We start from the raw sequence: 19,710 nt of genomic DNA on the forward strand, positions 1-19,710 counted from the left end.
AGAAATTAGAAGGCCTTGATGGTCCTCACAGATGGTCAGCCCCCTGCTCAACTTGTGCATCCAGCAGAGATAGAATGGTAGAGCACACAAGGTGCAATTTGGTTGTGCATCAGCAGATTTCTGTTCTTATATCAGTCACTGACAGTCACTGAATTAGCCATGTTTTAGATTGGTAAATTAATCTAGCCAGCTATCTAAACTCGTAGTAATCATGGCCTAAACCGGCCGGGCACGCAGGGCATGTCATTGGGGCCATGACTTCCACTGTGGCCCAAATCTTGCTTAGGGCCCCAAAAGGCTAGGGCCGGCCCTGTGTAAGGTTTCACACTATTGAACATTAATATGGCTGCACCATATTAGACCAAAATAACATTTAAACGACTATTAAATGCAGAGGTTTGATAACAGCAAAGATGAGATAGATATTGAAGAATGTGAAATGCCTGACTTGAAAGAAGAACTTCCTGATTTGATTTATTAGGATCCCTATTGGCCGACGCCAATGGTGACAGCTAGTCTTACTGGAGTCCGACACATAACCAAAAAAGACATTACAGACAAAAGACTTTACAATTTACATACATTAAAATACATTAACATCTAGTGTGTGCATTATATTGCTGAATTACATTTATTAAAAATAGTTTAAAGAAATGTCTCTGCTGATGGTGGTTCCCTCACAAGTTGCTAGAGCTGTCTGTTAGAAAGATATTAAAACTGTATTGTAAAGGATTAATTAAAATGTAATGGAAATGGAAAGGAATCTGTTACTTTATTGTAACTATCCCCTATTCATTTTGAAGCAGTTTTATATAAGCCAGCTGCTAAACGGTTTACCTCAGAGTGTAATAAAAGTTTGAGGCAGCTACATGGCTGTCAGAAATATGAGTGGATAAGATGATTTAAATACTGTACTGATGTTATGTAAGCCTTAAGAATCCTCCAGGACCGTTTTAGACAACTGAAATGTGAGACTATTAAAAGCTCCTGCAGCATCTTCAATAGATCATACTGTAGATAAATAACTACACAGTTGATTTAACACTTTTATGAGCTGTAATTGAAAGCCTAAATATTTCTGTTGTAGCTTTAAAATCATTTTTGCAATATGATTTTACCAGGGTGACAAATCAAACTAAGCAAAGCACGAGGTAACAGCCAACTCCTTCACCAGCATGAGGTGACTGAGGAGACAGTTCAGATGTGTTGGAAAGCAAAATATAGTATATATTTTTTAAATATAAAGAAAGTTGTTGATAAGGATTAATGCCACAAAAATGAAAATAAATTAAGTAAGATTATATTTTTATTACAATTACACTGTCATTACAGTATTGGAGTGTCATAATTATTGTCATATTGATATTGTCATAATTATTATTATTTTATTCTTATCTATTTTTTACTTTACAATTTTCTTAAAACTGAATTGTTGGTTAAGGGCTTGTAAGTAAGCATTTCACTACACCTGTTGTATTCGGCGAATGTGACAAGTAACATTTGATTTGATCTAATTTACGGAAATTCAGTGAAAATCATTTCAGAAACAAATATTTCAATTAAAAGTAATTTAATGGGAGTGTGGTTCTCCTGCAATTTGGTGGCGCTAGTGAGATAGAGAAATACATAGGTCTCTCATCCAATCCATTTCCTTTGCCAGAGTGGTCCATAATTAACTTTTGCTTGGTTGGCAGTTTCAACCAGATATAAGCAGGCAGAGACCCCAGCATCCATAAGTCAGACACCTTCTTCCTCTGTGGTAAGACTCTCTCCACCTCTTCACATGTTTACATTTGCCAATATTTTGTGTGCTCCGAATCTTACATGTGTTTTGTTAGATTTTAAACATGCAATCAAGTGGCATTGATTTAAAATGTTTTATTTATTTATTGTGTTTAACTTTAAATGTGTTTTCTATTCAAATCTGTTACTTTCATTTACGGTCAAAAGTGGTGCTCCTGTTGTTTGGAAATTGAGGGGTTGGTTTATAATATAACTGGGTTTTCAGGGGTATTTATTTGAATTCTTGTCAGAATGTATAGTACAGTCAGTTGCCACGAGGAAAATGAAAGTTACCAGTTGCACCTGTAGTTTAATTGGACAAGGCTGTCATGATTTACATTTAGATTTTAGTCATTTAGCAGACGCTCTTATCCAGAGCGACTTACAGAAGTGAATGCATACATTTTTTTTTTTTGTACTGGCCCCCCGTGGGATTCGAACCCACAACCCTGGCGTTGCACACACCATGCTCTACCAACTGAGCCACAGGGTTGTGGGTTCGATGTTTTCTGGCCCTCCGAGGGCTAAATGATAATGCTTTAGACTTATTCACAACACCCTAATGTTTCCCAGGGTTCTCCAAGAAGTACACATTCATCTGTAGAAGGGGAAAAATAAGGTGAGACATAGTTTGAGTATTTATAAGAAAAGTGACAAATGTTCTGTGAGAGAAACCTCTCACAACTCTGTTGACTGTGGAGGAAGCACCACAGAGTCAATCATGTTTCTTGTTTTGTCTCTTTCCTAGTGATCCGTCACCATGAGTACGGACGCGGAGATGCAAATCTACGGCAAGGCTGCCATATACCTCCGTAAGCCTGAGAAGGAGAGGATGGAGGCACAAACTGCACCCTTTGATTCAAAGAACGCCTGCTATGTCGCAGACACCAAGGAGCTTTACCTTAAGGGTTTGGTCACTGCAAGGGCCAATGGAAAGTGTACTGTGACAGTCACGAATCCGGACGGCTCTAAGGAGGTAAGCCTGATTTAAAAATAATTGAAGATTGTGCACACTGTTTTCATTTTTATCATGCCAATTGTCAAAATTAAATAATAAAAAAAGATTGATTAATAAGCATTTCTTAGTTTTTTGGGGGGGGGGTTTGTAAGCAGAATATAGCCTTCAAACACATTATTTTTGTCGCTGCTATTTAAAATTGGCATTGAATTTTCTATACTGACTAGTTAAGAATCACCATGTGTGTTGGTGGTTGATAACAAAGTAGTTGGATTAGATGGGGTATGCAGTTTTTTTAAATATTTGTTTTTTAAAAGCATTCAGTCCTGTCCAGTTTGATATGCGTATAATCTATATTTCTGACTGTTTCAGGAAGGAAAAGAGTTCAAAGAAGCAGACGTCTATGAGATGAACCCCCCTAAGTACGACAAGATTGAGGACATGGCCATGATGACCTACCTGAATGAAGCCTCTGTGTTGTATAACCTCAAAGAGCGTTATGCAGCATGGATGATCTATGTAAGATAATTGTATAAACATACATGAACATGAGATACACACATACAGTACTACACATAAAGTAATGGTAGAAACCAAAACATACCAATACAGTAGACCTACATTACTATACCATAGTACACCCACATCCTCACATAAATCCAGGTAAACGTCAATCTGATTTTTCTAATCCCCTAATTGAATTTATTCTCTTTCATCCAGACCTACTCTGGGCTGTTCTGTGCCACGGTGAACCCCTACAAGTGGCTTCCTGTGTACGACATGGAGGTTGTTAACGCCTACAGAGGGAAGAAGAGGATGGAGGCTCCACCCCATATCTTCTCCGTCTCTGACAACGCCTTTCAGTTCATGCAGATTGGTATGAGCTCTAATGGATGGATGGATGGATGGATGGATGGATGGATGGATGGATGGATGGATGGATGGGTGGATGGGTGGATGGATGGATGGATGGATGGGTGGGTGGGTGGGTGGATGGGTGGATGGATGGATGGATGGGTGGGTGGGTGGATGGATGGATGGAAGTTAAAAAATGCTTTAGAGAGGTATCTAGTGTTTTCTAATCTATGTTAGAACAGTTTAAGGGTAATATCTGATTTCACTAGCCTTGAATGGAAAATGTTCCAAAATGAAATTGATGATGATGCTATGAATTCAATAATGTCCCCATAATGTTGCTTGAGTATGATAATCAATATGTTGTTTTGTTACAGACCAGGAGAACCAGTCCGTCCTGATTACGTAAGTTGTTTACTAAAATCCCACTTGAGAAAATGTTTCTACTGTAATATGTTGTGTCACTTGGGAGTGATGAAAATACATGACATTATGAATGGATTAGGCTATGCATAGGAATGAGTCAATGAGTGGGGATATTTGTTAATTTATATAGGAAAACAGTGTATTTTTCAATGTTATTTCTTAGTGACAGCCAATCTGACATTCAAACATGTTACTAAAACCCCTGTTTCTCTGTCATATTAACCAGTGGAGAATCCGGTGCAGGAAAGACTGTCAACACCAAGCGTGTCATCCAGTACTTTGCCACCATTGCAGTGTCTGGTGCCAAGAAGGAAGTAGACCCTAACAAAATGCAGGTAGGTTCAGCTTCTGAGTGCCATTTTAACACATTTCAGTTTGGTGGGCTGTGTTCAAGCAATGGAGAATAACTAAATTTACCACTTTACCAGTTTCTGAGCAACTTGTGTTTGTCTCAATCAGGGGTCTCTTGAGGATCAGATCATTGCTGCTAACCCTCTGCTGGAGGCTTACGGTAATGCCAAGACAGTGAGGAACGACAACTCGTCTCGCTTTGTAAGTATGAAGGGCACACTGGGAAAGTTACCTTATATTGGACAAATGTATTTCAGTAGTTCCCTTTTGTTATATCAATAGATGTCCAACAAACGGTAACATTTAAAGGGTCTATCAAAGTAAAATGTTAGATGTATTTAGTGAACCTCTTTCTAACCCCATGCTCTATTTTAGGGTAAATTCATCAGGATTCACTTCCAAGGTAGCAAACTGGCTAAAGCTGACATTGAGACCTGTGAGTTGATTTTCATTGTTTCTCAATTCTTTACTAAATTCACACATTCTTTTTCGGAGAGCATATCATCATATTATTAATTTTATCTCATGTTCTCTCTCTCTCTCTCTCTCTCTCTCTCTCTCTCTCTCTCTCTCTCTCTGTTTCTCTTTCTCTCTTTGTGTCAATCTCTCTCTCTTTCTCTCTCAGACCTGCTAGAGAAGTCCCGAGTGTCCTTCCAGCTTCCCGATGAGAGAGGCTACCATATCTTCTTCCAGATGATGACCAATCACAAACCTGAGATTGTTGGTAAGGCAAAGTAGAGGTTCAGGGGGAATGTTTCCTACCTTCATTAGAAATACTATTACAATGAGTACATCCATGGTAACAAGGCATCTAGATATGGGTCAGGTTTTTGGGAAATATCTATCAAGAAATGGACTGTGATGCACTAGTCCACGAGTCTTAGTTGATGCTCTTTATTGTATACTACGTCCTTGAGACCATCTATTGGGTAAAGGAGAGAGAGATACTGTAAAGGTAGGACAGCAGAAATCTAACAGATTTATCTGACAAGACATTCTCTGTTGTCCATAGAAATGTCACTCATCACCACCAACCCCTACGACTTCCCCATGTGCAGCCAGGGTCAGATCACAGTGGCCAGCATCAACGACAAGGAAGAGCTGGATGCCACAGACGTGAGTAAAACAAAGGGTTAATCATATTTTATATATGTAATGGGTATGACCACCATTCACACTGAATGCACTGTTCAATCCCAACTTGGTGGCAGCAGGGAATTATCATGTATTTTGTTTTGTTTGATTCTAAATGCCATGTGATAGTTAGGCATGTGACTCAAGGAACTCTTCGTCCCTTCCGGATAAAAAAAATCAGTGTTGACCCGTCCAGTGCTCATTTTTGTGTGCACAGAAATACAGTATGTAGGCTATTGTGTTTGTTTAGGAAGTATGCTAAATAATTTCAGTAATGCAATACGCGACTGTGATATGTGGTTGTCTTACCTATCTTAATTAAATGCACTGACTGAAGGCCTAAATCGCCCTGGATAAGACCGTATTCTAAACCACCTAAATGTAGATTAATTAAAGCTGGAGGATGAGGACAGACCACAGTAACCTACAGCTGAGCACTGCCGCACATCAACATTTACAACACAATAACATTTACAACAATAACATAAAAGATAAACCTGAGCGGGCATTACTGCATAAGTCAATAGATTTTTATTTCACTCTTCACCTCATACGGCATGGGTTTAGTTAAATACACGAACAATCCGGCTTGACGATAAAGTTTGTTCTGCTGAGAGCACAGAACTGTAGTGTACTGTATGTGAGAAAACTACTGTACAGTTCATCACTGTTGTACTTCCTGTCTAATGCCAGGATGCCATTACAATCCTGGGCTTCAGTAATGATGAGAAAAATAGCATCTACAAGCTGACAGGAGCTGTACTGCACCATGGCAACCTGAAATTCAAGCAGAAGCAGCGTGAGGAGCAGGCTGAGCCAGACGGCACAGAGGGTGAGTCCCAAACATAGATATACAATATGTAGAGCATTATAACCATTCCCAGTCCCACTCATAGATATACAATATGTAAAGCATTATAACCAGTCCCAAACATAGAAATACAAAATGTAAGACAGACAGAGCCTCATCAAAGTCCGGCAGGAGATCATTTATGGAGACCAAATTTCAACCTCCAGAAATGATTTAAAATTATGGATGTGGGTTCAAATCAAAACCTAACCACCCAAAAACTTGGCCGAACCCTTTTTTCAGTGTGACATCAGAATCAAGTGATATTGTGTTTCTGAGTCTGTTGATGTTGGTTTTCTCTCCAGTGGCTGATAAAATCGGCTACCTGCTGGGCCTGAACTCAGCTGAGATGCTGAAGGCTCTGTGCTACCCCAGAGTGAAGGTCGGCAACGAGTATGTGACCAAGGGACAGACTGTGCCTCAGGTAAGGCGACCAAACACAGCTTCTACCATTTCCTGAGCGCCATAAATCTTTTGGTGATTGATGAGTGCATTGCTTGTTTTGAATAGTGATGTTGTTTTCTCCAAGCTCTTTTCACCTTATCACTAGACATGGTCAATATCTCATGTATTCATTTGAGGTAATTTCATTGCAGGTTAATAACTCAGTCTCGGCTCTGGCCAAGTCCATCTATGAGAGGATGTTCTTGTGGATGGTCATCCGTATCAACGAGATGTTGGACACCAAGAATCCAAGGCAGTTCTATATCGGTGTGCTCGACATTGCCGGGTTTGAGATCTTTGATGTGAGTCTGAGACCAGAACAAGACAATTAGTTGTGATTGAGAGGGATTACAGCCTTGTATGATGATAAAATGATCCCTTCTGAAATTCCATCAACAGTACAACAGCATGGAGCAGCTGTGCATCAACTTCACCAATGAGAAACTGCAACAGTTTTTCAACCACACCATGTTCGTCCTGGAACAAGAGGAGTACAAGAAGGAGGGAATTGTCTGGGCCTTCATTGACTTCGGCATGGACTTGGCTGCCTGCATTGAGCTTATTGAGAAGGTAAACTGTCTGTCAGGATTATAATGGACCTCAACAGCAAAGCTCAAATGGAGTGGTGTGAGATATTATCACATGGTACAACGTATCTGACTGTTGAGAACTCAAAATGTTTCCTATTATGGGCCCCTAAATGAAGATACTCTGATAATAGCATGTTTGCTAAAAGAATAAATGTGATCCTAAATGTAAATATCACTCATTTGATGTACATCTCTTTTCGTAAAGCCATTGGGCATCTTCTCCATCCTTGAAGAGGAGTGCATGTTCCCCAAGTCTTCAGACACAACTTTCAAGGATAAGCTGTACGCCCAGCATCTTGGCAAAACCAAAGCGTTTGAGAAGCCCAAGCCTGCCAAAGGCAAGGCAGAGGCTCACTTCTCCCTGGTTCACTACGCCGGCACTGTGGACTACAACATCACTGGCTGGCTGGAGAAGAACAAGGACCCTCTGAACGACTCAGTTCTTCAGCTGTACGGGAAGTCCTCAGTCAAACTGATGGCTACCCTGTATGTCGCTGCCCCACCTGAAGGTAAGACTAGCAGCACATCAAAAGATTTAATGAAGAACTAGTTACAACTCAGTCCCATTTTCTTTAAAGGGTCAGTCTGAAGTTGCTACATCCATTTGTGGACTTTTAAGATATGTACCCATTCATTCTAGAAGGAAATAACTTTCTTGAAGAACATCAGCTTAGTTCAGCCGTTGTACCCCATTAGAAGCCGAAATAGAAGCTTTTACTCGTATTTTTGTAAGCAAAGTAAAGGGGAACATGCACTTTACAGCCTCAAAACATGGCTTTAAACTATCATTTTGATATCATGAATGGTAAGTTCTTGAATACATAGCTCTGTCTATAAATTGGAGTGGTTATGTTTCTCCAGCCCCATCTCTCAGTTTTTTATCGAAACAGGGGCAGGGAGAATGCTTTGTTATTGTTTCAACTGCTGATTGCTGCTTTAAATATATCACAATTTCTAAGGGTGATTTACTTGGTTAATAAAGGTGAGAAAAAAAATGTACTCATACAATAGGTGTTATTTTACACAATCACATTGGCAGCATTTGCATTAAGATACGTGTAAAGTTAACCTGAGATTCTCTCATTTATAATTATATTAAATTGTTCACTATTACAACAGATACATCCAAGAAAGGAGGCAAGAAGAAGGGTGGTTCCATGCAGACTGTGTCCTCCCAGTTCAGGGTGAGCTTAAAAAATGAGGATATTAAGCTGTAGTGATGATCAGAAATGATTTCTGAGAACATGGTTTGTAACCCTCTTACAGGAGAACTTACATAAGCTGATGACCAACTTGAGGAGCACTCATCCTCACTTTGTACGCTGCCTGATCCCCAACGAGTCAAAGACTCCAGGTACAATCGATCTTGAGTTAAATATGACATCTTGTCAGTACCTTATCAGTAACATTAACAAACCAGTCTTTAACCTGTTTATGAGTATTTAAAGAGACTTGGTTTGTGTTTCCAGGTCTGATGGAGAACTTCCTGGTTATCCACCAGCTCAGGTGTAATGGTGTTCTGGAGGGTATCAGGATCTGCAGGAAGGGCTTCCCCAGCAGAATCATCTATGCTGACTTCAAGCAGAGGTACACACACACCCACACACACACACACACACACACACACACACACACACACACACACACACACACACACACACACACACACACACACACCGATAAAAACTTGACATATGTTAAACATTTCTCCTGATTCAGGTACAAAGTACTGAATGCCAGTGTCATCCCCGAGGGCCAGTTCATGGACAACAAGAAGGCTTCTGAGAAGCTGCTTGGGTCCATTGATGTGAATCACGAGGACTACAAGTTTGGACACACCAAGGTCAGTCAAATACCCCCCAGCAAAAGCTAACAATAAAACACAACTTCAATGATAATGTAAACTCTAACCCTTCAATGTCTCTCCAGTAGATCTATCCATATTTATATTATTTCTTAAAAATGTTTTTTTTTTAAAAGATATATATTGTACTCAATTAATTATCTTGTGCTTTATGTCAGAATGGTATCTCTGCAGTTATCTATGTCAGTGTACATTATTAATCTACAACTATACAATAACTTACAACTCATAAACAACCTATCCCATGGTTTGTTTGTAAGCATTACAATGTTTATGTTGTTCAAATCAATCTAGTGGTTTGGTTCCTCTCTTTTGATTCACCCTTTCTATCTGTTACCACCTGACTGGTTCCATAATTGACCATGTCAACCTGTGTCAGGTGTTCTTCAAAGCCGGTCTGCTGGGTGTCCTGGAGGAGATGAGAGATGAGAAGCTGGCCTCTCTGGTCGGCATGGTCCAGGCTCTCAGCCGTGGATTCCTCATGAGGAGAGAGTTCACCAAGATGATGGAGAGGAGGTGAGGAAGAGTAGACATCTTGACAAACAATTCTGTCAACCACCTGTATGTAATGTATAATGATTACATAGTGAATATGCTGTGAGTTGTTCAGGATGAGAAAGTACATGTTATAATATTCTATTAAAGCAGCAGTTTGGGATTTAGCAAGCTGTTCAATTGTTATTTAAATAAGTGATATTTATCCATTAACTCTGGAATAATATGAAATGCCTCATGATCTTAACATTACCTGTCAGTTCTTTCATCTAGAGCGCTGTATATAAGTTTAAGAGGGATTACATTTCCCTAGCCCCATTCCTCAGCTGTATTCAAAAAGTGGTGGGGTCCCCGTTTTGTTATTCTTCGAATCGCAGAATATAGCTTTAAAGACGTCATCCAGTGATTTTATTTTTTACTTTTCCAGTTAAGGAATACTGGGAATGCCTTACTCCTTGAAGTTTGTGTCTAAAAACACTATTTTCCTCAAAACATATATTTTTACCCTTTAGTGTTTGTACTTCACTGTATTTATACTTGGGATATCGTTTTCCACAGGAAAAGTAAAAAAAACAACACTGGAGGAGACCTTTAAGCATGTCACTCACCATGTCACTCACCATGTCACTCACCATGTCACTCTATCCTTTCTGTGGACCAGAGATTCCATCTTCTCCATCCAGTACAACATCCGTTCATTCATGAATGTGAAAACCTGGCCATGGATGAAGTTGTACTTCAAGATCAAGCCCCTGCTGCAGAGCGCTGAGACTGAGAAGGAGCTGGCCAACATGAAGGAGAACTATGAGAAGATGACGTCGGACCTGGCCAAGGCTCTGGCCAAGAAGAAGGAGTTGGAGGAGAAGATGGTGGCCATGGTGCAGGAGAAGAATGACCTGGCGCTTCAAGTCGCATCTGTGAGTGAGCAACAGGCCTCATCAGAGCACATTTAGACACACAAGTACACAGACACAATCGCACACACATCTGCACATAGGAACACACGCACACTGTGGCTAACTCAAGAAATTGCCCATGGTATATATTTATATTTCATACATTTAAATTGATTTGCTCTGACCTGTTTGACTAAATCAAGTCTTTATTTTGATACACAAAGTGAGGCTACAGATTTTTTCTCCTGTTCTGAAACCAGGATTCAGAGAATCTGAACGATGCTGAGGAAAGGTGTGAGGGGCTCATCAAGAGCAAGATCCAGCTGGAGGCCAAACTCAAAGAGACGACTGAGAGGCTGGAGGATGAGGAGGAGATGAATGCTGAGTTGACTGCCAAGAAGAGGAAGCTGGAGGATGAGTGCTCTGAGTTGAAGAAGGACATTGATGACCTGGAGCTCACCTTGGCCAAAGTGGAGAAGGAGAAGCACGCCACTGAAAACAAGGTCTTGTAGACAGTCTAACCAAACAACAACCCAAAGAATAATTAACTCAAAACATCGCTCAACAGAATTGGAATTCAAGGCTTTTTGTGGGTGCAGGAAAAAAGAAAGAAAAAAAATAGTGGAATTTCAGTTGTGGTGTACTCCCCACAATCATTTCATGTTCTGCTCCCCCCTCGTTTATGATTTCCATTCAGTACACTGGCATGGAGTACGGTCCCATCTAGTGTTAAGTCTATAGTACAGAACTTGTTGACACATTTCTATTATAAATTTAACTAATTCTCCCATTTTGTTGTGGCCGTTTTCAGGTTAAAAACCTGACAGAGGAGATGGCGTCAATGGATGAGAGTGTTGCCAAGCTGACCAAGGAGAAGAAAGCCCTCCAAGAGGCCCACCAGCAGACACTGGATGACCTGCAGGCAGAGGAGGACAAAGTCAACACTCTGACCAAGGCCAAGACCAAGCTGGAACAGCAAGTGGACGACGTGAGTGGAGTTTTACATTTTGGACATGATAGAATGTAAGATGATATTATCTACAGTTGTTTAGATTTTACCAATATATATGTGTTTTTTTCTTGTAGCTTGAGGGTTCTCTGGAGCAAGAGAAGAAGCTCCGTATGGACCTTGAGAGAGCCAAGAGAAAGCTGGAAGGAGATCTGAAACTGGCCCAGGAGTCCATAATGGACCTGGAGAATGACAAGCAGCAGTCTGATGAGAAAATCAAGAAGTAAGCACAAAAAAATTACTACAGTATTCCCTGCCATCTTGATCAACATAATGGTTCTTCTTGGCTCATTCTTGTAATTATGAATTTGACTGTACGTGATTCTTAGAAGCAAAGTGAATGGTAATATAGGCTCCCTTTACACTGTCTAACCTAAACAAACTTAGTAATCAACGTGTTTGTGTTTGTTAGGAAGGAGTTTGAGACCACCCAGCTCCTCAGCAAGATAGAGGATGAGCAATCTCTGGGAGCTCAGCTGCAGAAGAAGATCAAGGAACTGCAGGTACAGTACAGGATCTAAGCTCCAGTACAGGAAAATAACTGACACATTCTTCTGGTAGCACACATTCTTACTGGTGGATTCCGATGGCTCAGTAAGATGGAAGATGGTGCTTCTTGCTGCTGCTGCTTCTTTCTATGTAAAGATGTTGCTTCTTACCGTTGTTAGTTTGGTTCCTGCATGGGACACTGTCTAATGAATATAGTAAATATGTTAGTGTAACTGGCAAAGTATTAACACATTTATACTAAATATACAGTACATACTATTATTATGTAGTTAGGTTCAATTGTTTCAACTGTATTGTAGTGTTCATTCCCCCTGTTCCTACTCCCTGTTCTAGGCCCGTATTGAGGAGCTGGAGGAGGAAATTGAGGCAGAGCGTGCTGCCAGGGCTAAGGTTGAGAAGCAGAGGGCCGATCTCTCCAGGGAACTTGAGGAGATCAGCGAGAGACTGGAGGAGGCCGGAGGCGCCACTGCTGCTCAGATTGAGATGAACAAGAAGCGCGAGGCTGAGTTCCAGAAGCTGCGTCGTGATCTTGAAGAGTCCACCCTGCAGCATGAGGCCACAGCCGCTGCTCTGCGCAAGAAGCAGGCCGACAGTGTGGCTGAGCTCGGGGAGCAGATCGACAACCTGCAGCGCGTCAAACAGAAGCTGGAGAAGGAGAAGAGTGAGTACAAGATGGAGATTGATGACCTCTCCAGCAACATGGAGGCTGTCGCCAAGGCTAAGGTGAGTAGTGATGTTTTGGTCAAGCAGTGATGAGGAGGGTCAACTACATTACCATTCAATAAACGGAAGTTGACAGTCCCATATGTTTCACTAACAGGGCAATCTGGAGAAGATGTGCCGTACTCTTGAGGACCAGCTGAGTGAGATCAAGACTAAGAATGATGAGAATGCTCGCCAGGTCAACGACATCAGCGGACAGAGGGCCAGACTCCTGACAGAAAATGGTACCATCAACAATGAACAACAAACCACTATAGTTCACCTCAGTAGTACACAGTAACATGTGTCAAGGGCTGTAAATTCAGTCTACATAGTTTCTGCCCTATGATACCTCAAAATACAATTTCAATCTTAGAGAACAGAGTCCCCATAACAAGATGTCCCTCTATTCCTGCAGGTGAGTTTGGCCGCCAGCTGGAGGAGAAGGAAGCCCTGGTGTCTCAGCTGACCAGAGGCAAACAGGCCTTCACCCAGCAGGTGGAGGAGCTGAAGAGACAGATTGAGGAGGAGGTCAAGGTAAGGGACCCAAAATGGAAACCACCTACCACAGTTTAGAGCTTTATCTACACATAGACTGTTTTTACGCCACCCTCAGAGACTTCTCTCCCTCTCTAATCTCTCTTTGTCTTTCTTTCTTTCTCTCGCACAGGCTAAAAACGCACTGGCCCATGGTGTCCAGTCTGCCCGCCATGACTGTGACCTCCTGAGAGAGCAGTTTGAAGAGGAGCAGGAGGCCAAGGCAGAGCTGCAACGTGGCATGTCCAAGGCCAACAGTGAGGTGGCTCAGTGGAGGACTAAGTATGAAACTGATGCCATCCAACGCACAGAGGAGCTGGAGGAGGCCAAGTGAGTTGCACACAATAGCAAAAACTCTAATAAACGGTGTGGATGGTGAGGGTGGTAGTGGGATCTGAGAAAATGTTGCTTCAATATGTAGTGCAACATTTGTTTCACAACAAATGACGCACCATAACACCACTCTCTGATTTTCAACAGGAAGAAGCTGGCCCAGCGTCTGCAGGAGGCTGAGGAGACCATTGAGGCGACCAACTCAAAGTGTGCCTCCCTGGAGAAGACCAAGCAGAGACTGCAGGGAGAGGTGGAGGACCTCATGATTGACGTTGAGAGAGCCAACGCCATGGCTGCCAACCTTGACAAGAAGCAGAGGAACTTTGACAAGGTGAACATTTATAAACCTCACTCTAGGGTGATATTTCCTGTCTGCTATTTGATCAGATGTAGTATAATTGTAGCATATTTCTGATTCAAAACTCTCTTTCAATGAGTTGTAATGAAAATCACATGGATTTCCCCAGGTTCTGGCAGAGTGGAAGCAGAAGTATGAGGAGGGCCAGGCTGAGCTGGAAGGAGCTCAGAAGGAGGCTCGCTCAATGAGCACTGAACTCTTCAAGATGAAGAACTCCTACGAGGAGGCTCTGGATCATCTGGAGACTATGAAGAGAGAGAACAAGAACCTACAACGTGAGCATTTGACAACAGTTATTTTTGCCTGATGTTTGACCAGTGTTTGAAAATGGAACCAACTGTAATCATTAACATTATATCAAAATAAATGTTTAACAGTCTCAGAATGTTCATGTGAAGTTTAAAATATATTTTTTGGAACTTGTAATTGGTATTCCTTTGAACAAACCAATGATGTGGAGGGCAATTAGATTAGCAAGACAGTATGAAGTGCTGTTCATTAATGAACTGTTATTATGATTCAATATAAACTTCAGTGCATTGGTGATATCCACTGTGGAAATCTCCCAAGTCTAAACAGCTCCTGTGTTTGTGTGTGCAGAGGAGATCTCTGACCTAACTGAGCAGATCGGAGAGACTGGCAAGAGCATCCATGAGCTGGAGAAGGCCAAGAAGACCGTGGAGACAGAGAAGTCTGAGATCCAGACCGCTCTGGAGGAGGCTGAGGTACAAACTACAGCTGTTTGATAGGAAAAGCAGTGTTACACTAGCCAATACCAACTACAATCTTATGCTCCCTTTATCGGTGTTTATTGTAGTCATATATATGCAATTCCTTGTGTTTTGCACATCCAAATGTACTGACCCTTCGCTAAGCTCCACTCTAACATTTGTGGACAACCAATCGCAGTTCTCCAATGAATAGCAATTGTCATCGAGTCGGACACATCGGACAAGTTCTTGTTTCAAACACATGAAAACCTGTACAAAAAGAAAACAGAAACAGAGAGTTTTCTTAAAATAAAATAAAAGTTTAATAATTGAACAGTTCAGCAGGAATACTTTCTAATGTGATTCCTTAAAGGCAGAGCCTGTTGATGGAGTATTTTTTGATTACGATATTATACTTTTGTTATATTGTTTTCTAACTCAGCTGGTTAGCTAGCTCTGTCTCATAGACCACCAAACGTTGCTAGCTAGCAATTTAACTTGTTTTCTCAACATATATGATAATGTACATTGGCTAGCTCAGTTAGTCATGTTATGAATACATCTCCCATCTACGTTAAACTTCAGGATACGATTTGAGACCACTAGTTAGTTCCAAAAGTAGTTATAGCTTTGACTGCCTGCTGGCACTGAATTCAGAGCCATTCAGTGGCTAGCCACACTACAGAAATAATTTTACCAGGATTCCCTTTGTAGCAGCTGTAATGACAGTCCAACACAACATACCTGAGGGGTAGTGTTACATTTCATTGTATATATAAAAACACAGTTTGAGATTATTGTAATTCCCCATCCAGTGGTCTGAATGGGGAATTGGGCTTCCCAGGAAAATGTTGTCCGAGGTTGCAACAGTAACCAAGGGGGGCGGAGCTTAGTGAAGGGTTGATTTTTACCTGACTGCTTCTCTTCGTTCAGGGCACACTGGAGCACGAGGAATCCAAGATTCTGCGTGTGCAGCTGGAGCTGAACCAGATCAAGGGTGAGGTGGACAGGAAGCTGGCTGAGAAGGATGAGGAGATGGAGCAGATCAAGAGGAACAGCCAGAGGGTGATTGACTCCATGCAGAGCACCCTGGACTCTGAGGTCAGGAGCAGGAATGACGCCCTGAGGGTGAAGAAGAAGATGGAGGGAGACCTGAATGAGATGGAGATCCAGCTGAGCCATGCCAACAGGCAGGCCGCTGAGGCCCAGAAACAGCTGAGGAACGTCCAGGGACAGCTCAAGGTAAAGGGACTTCGACATCAGGCTCAAAAACCTGAACATGGGGAGGGATTTCTTTGTGAATCAGTAGAAAATAATAGATCAGAGGAATGTACTCGAGTGGACTATATACTGTAGGAAGGTAGGGATATTAGAGTGGACTAATATACTGTAGGGATATTGGGGACATGTTTACCAATGAACATGCCTATTACCCACTGGGGTGGCAGGTAGCCTAGTGGTTAGAGCGTTGGGCCAGTAACCAACTGGTTGCTGGATCTGTCGTTCTGCCCCTGAGGAAGGCAGTTAACCCATTGTTCCCTGAGCGCCGATGACGTGGATGGCGATTAAGGCAGACCCCCGCACCTCTCTGATTCAGAGGGGTTGGGTTAAATGCAGAAGACACATTTCAGTTGAAGGCATTCAGTTGTACAACTGACTAGTTATCCCCAGTTCCACCTTATTACCAATCCTATCGCCCCTACTTCCACAAGTCTAATGATACTATGTAATTGTGAACCCCAGGATGCCCAATTGCACCTTGATGATGCCGTCCGCGCCGCAGAGGATATGAAGGAGCAGGCAGCCATGGTGGAGCGCAGAAACGGTCTGATGGTGGCTGAAATCGAGGAGCTGAGAGTTGCTCTGGAGCAGACAGAGAGAGGCCGCAAAGTTGCTGAGACTGAGCTGGTGGACGCCAGCGAGCGCGTCGGACTGCTGCACTCCCAGGTACGGGTCAAAAGCCATTTCTATTGAAACTCAACCAAGCATACTGTTTACACACATATAGAATTCAACAGTGCTTGCTTTTAGATTTTCATAATTTCAGCCTTCTCTTGAGAGTCAAACTAATCACCTTGTTTCCTCCTTCAGAACACCAGCCTTGCAAACACCAAGAAGAAGCTGGAGACTGACCTGGTTCAGGTGCAGGGAGAGGTGGACGACATTGTCCAGGAGGCCAGGAACGCAGAGGAGAAGGCCAAGAAAGCCATCACTGATGTGAGTCCTTATGATCTACTCAATTACATCAACTAGATTTGTCCCCAAAGGCCAATGGTAGCTGGGCTGGTTAAACAGAGATCTCAAAAGGAGGTCAGATGATCTCAGAGGGACATTATGATTGGTGCCAGTTGGTGCATAAATTAAACTAACTACCATTCCAGGCGGCCATGATGGCTGAGGAGCTGAAGAAGGAGCAGGACACCAGCTCTCACCTGGAGAGGATGAAGAAGAACCTGGAGGTCACAGTCAAGGACCTGCAGCACCGCCTGGATGAGGCTGAGAATCTGGCCATGAAGGGAGGCAAGAAGCAGCTCCAGAAACTGGAGTCCAGGGTGAGTTAACAGTAGGGTGGATTGAAAAACAGATTGCTGGAAATGTATTTGATCATATAAAAATACACAGGGGCATTGTGTAATGGCTTTTTCTCTCAATAACCCACCTACATCATGTAAAGTAGTTGTTTTCATTATAGACCCCTTTAATGTAAAAGTACATAGGACGTCCTGTGTGGCTCATTTGGTAGAGCATGGTGTTTGCAACGCCAGGGTTGTGGTTTCGATTCCCACGGGGGACCAGTATGGAGAAAAAAATGTATGAAATGTATGCATTCACTACTGTAAGTCGCTCTGGATAAGAGCGTCTGCTAAATGACTAAAATGCAAATGTAGGAGCAGACAACACTTCTTGACCAGTAGAAGAACATTCCTCTGTTTTACAAAGATTTGTTACGCCTGACTTCACCACCTCACATAAATGCCTACGTTTATTTCTTCCACAAAGGTGCGTGAGCTCGAGACTGAGGTGGAGGCCGAGCAGAGAAGAGGTGTAGACGCGGTCAAGGGAGTCCGCAAGTATGAGCGCAGAGTCAAGGAGCTCACTTACCAGGTAAGAAAAAGTGCATTCTTCACACACTAAAGCACACTGGTTTGTGTGTTAAACTATGGACTATTGATTCTTTTAACTTCTCCCACAGACTGAGGAGGATAAGAAGAACGTTGGCAGGCTTCAGGACCTGGTAGATAAGCTGCAGATGAAAGTGAAGGCCTACAAGAGGCAGGCTGAGGAAGCGGTGAGTCACAGACTTAGTCAAAACCTCTGAAAGCTTACATTCCCTAGTAGACATTACAAAACTTCTAGTCAGTTTACTTAAGTGTTGCTACTGCATGTCAGTCAACATTGACTCAGTTAATAGTGCAAGTAATTTCTGAAGAAATGTATGCACAGTGACTCCTCTTCCTATGTGTAACAATTTAAAGTAGAGAGTGTTGAATATTATTTAGCTTTGTGCCGTGGGCTCGTCTGGTGGTAGTGCTGACTCTCCTGGATCACATGGTCCTGGAAGCAGCAGTTTATCCCCTGTTCCACCACTTACTTTCTCTAATGTATCATCCTTCTCTCTCATAATTCCTTAAAAAATATATATATTAAATTGCTACCTGAAGCTTCAAACTTTCAATACTGATGTTAGGCTCTCCCTCTCTTTTCCTCACCCAGGAGGAAGCATCCAACCAGCACATGTCTAAGTTCAGGAAGGTTCAGAATGAGCTGGAGGAGGCCGAGGAGCGTGCTGACATCGCTGAGACTCAGGTCAACAAGCTCAGAGCCAAGAGCCGCGACAGCGGAAAGGTACAGAACTGCTGCTAAACCTACACCTGACTCATGTTCAAACATGACCACATCAACACCACCTATGATTCATTCTTCACAGAGGTCAATACTGACCTTTTACAATCACTCAAATGTTGAGGATCTCTGAGAAACACATTTCAGGACAGGTTAAATAATCCAAATGTAGTTGGTACTTCAAAATCGAAAATCAAGCTGAGCACTGAGTCTTAAATACTTGATCCATTCTGTTATTTCAAAGTGTTGATATATTTATCATGTTCATTATTAATACTGATCCATTCTGTTATGTCTTTCTTCTTACAGGGAAAAGAAGCTGCTGAATAAACAAGACCAAAGTCTTATCAACTTCCTGTGTTTCATAAAATATGATTTTCACGGTGAAATGTTGATCATTGATTAAAAACATGTAGGCCTACATACACTTCCTTTGTGACTGTGGACTTATTACTCAGAAAACAGCTTTTCATACCATAAAAAATACTGTACTTTAATTAAAGGAGCAATCTGGGATTCAAGCAACATCAAAGCGGACACCCCAACAAAGCGGTCACTTTTTTTGGTAACCAGCTGAGGGATGAGGATAGAGAAATTTAACTATAGAATTCATAGACTAAGCTATTATAGTCATCCATAACATCAACATGATAGTTTTAACCCTTTACACTCAGGGGAAGTGGCCTATATGAACACGCCCAAATTGAAATGTTTCCATAAGAAACAAATAGGAGAAGCAAGATGGTAGCATAACCATGGTTGCAATTGAGAGAGAACATTTTGGTGATTGGGCAGAAATTCTCAGAACAAAGTTCTCAGGATACAACAAACCAGATTTTTTGCATTTGAATTTTGTCCAAGATAATGCGCACAATAATCTAATGTGACCAGATGACGTAAAAATAAATGGTAATCGATCATCTCACCAAATTACACAATATTTTAGTTCTGGGTTATCTGAGATTATGCGCATATATACAAATTAAATGCAGATATACACTTTCATAATGATTAGCATTCCCTCGTCCCCTTTAGTGGTGAAATTACGATAATTTACATGACA

The 19,710-nt window shown here is 41.8% G+C and overlaps 1 protein-coding gene across 1 annotated transcript; it reads left to right on the forward strand.

Annotated features, from left to right (window-relative positions):
• Positions 1–1,723: 1,723 nt before the first annotated feature.
• LOC106577342 (myosin heavy chain, fast skeletal muscle) lies at positions 1,724–19,074 on the forward strand. Its single transcript, XM_082964982.1, has 41 exons — positions 1,724–1,759; positions 2,356–2,401; positions 2,531–2,758; positions 3,113–3,259; positions 3,461–3,617; positions 3,973–4,000; positions 4,248–4,356; positions 4,481–4,573; positions 4,748–4,808; positions 4,998–5,096; positions 5,385–5,488; positions 6,200–6,338; positions 6,662–6,780; positions 6,953–7,102; positions 7,200–7,370; positions 7,596–7,899; positions 8,510–8,574; positions 8,657–8,744; positions 8,860–8,977; positions 9,110–9,233; positions 9,634–9,770; positions 10,411–10,666; positions 10,906–11,148; positions 11,457–11,633; positions 11,732–11,877; positions 12,067–12,157; positions 12,498–12,887; positions 12,985–13,111; positions 13,285–13,403; positions 13,537–13,733; positions 13,884–14,067; positions 14,204–14,369; positions 14,695–14,819; positions 15,738–16,046; positions 16,548–16,751; positions 16,896–17,021; positions 17,186–17,356; positions 17,805–17,909; positions 17,998–18,093; positions 18,519–18,650; positions 18,957–19,074. The coding sequence occupies exons 3-41, from the start codon at positions 2,543–2,545 to the stop codon at positions 18,975–18,977; spliced, it is 5,814 nt and encodes a 1,937-aa protein (XP_082821108.1). The 5' UTR covers positions 1,724–1,759; positions 2,356–2,401; positions 2,531–2,542; the 3' UTR covers positions 18,978–19,074.
• The last annotated feature ends 636 nt before the right edge of the window (positions 19,075–19,710 follow it).

This window comes from Salmo salar, chromosome 18 (assembly GCF_965601325.2).
Source record: "Salmo salar chromosome 18, fSalSal1, whole genome shotgun sequence".
NCBI lineage: Eukaryota > Metazoa > Chordata > Actinopteri > Salmoniformes > Salmonidae > Salmo > Salmo salar.

Excerpts from the sequence above, each read along its gene's own strand:
- LOC106577342 (XM_082964982.1), top strand. The coding sequence starts at position 2,543 with ATGAGTACGGACGCGGAGATGCAAATCTACGGCAAGGCTGCCATATAC. Across the intron at positions 6,781-6,952 it reads AGGGACAGACTGTGCCTCAG|GTTAATAACTCAGTCTCGGC; the intron begins GTAAGGCGACCA and ends ATTTCATTGCAG. Across the intron at positions 12,888-12,984 it reads AGGCTGTCGCCAAGGCTAAG|GGCAATCTGGAGAAGATGTG; the intron begins GTGAGTAGTGAT and ends TTTCACTAACAG.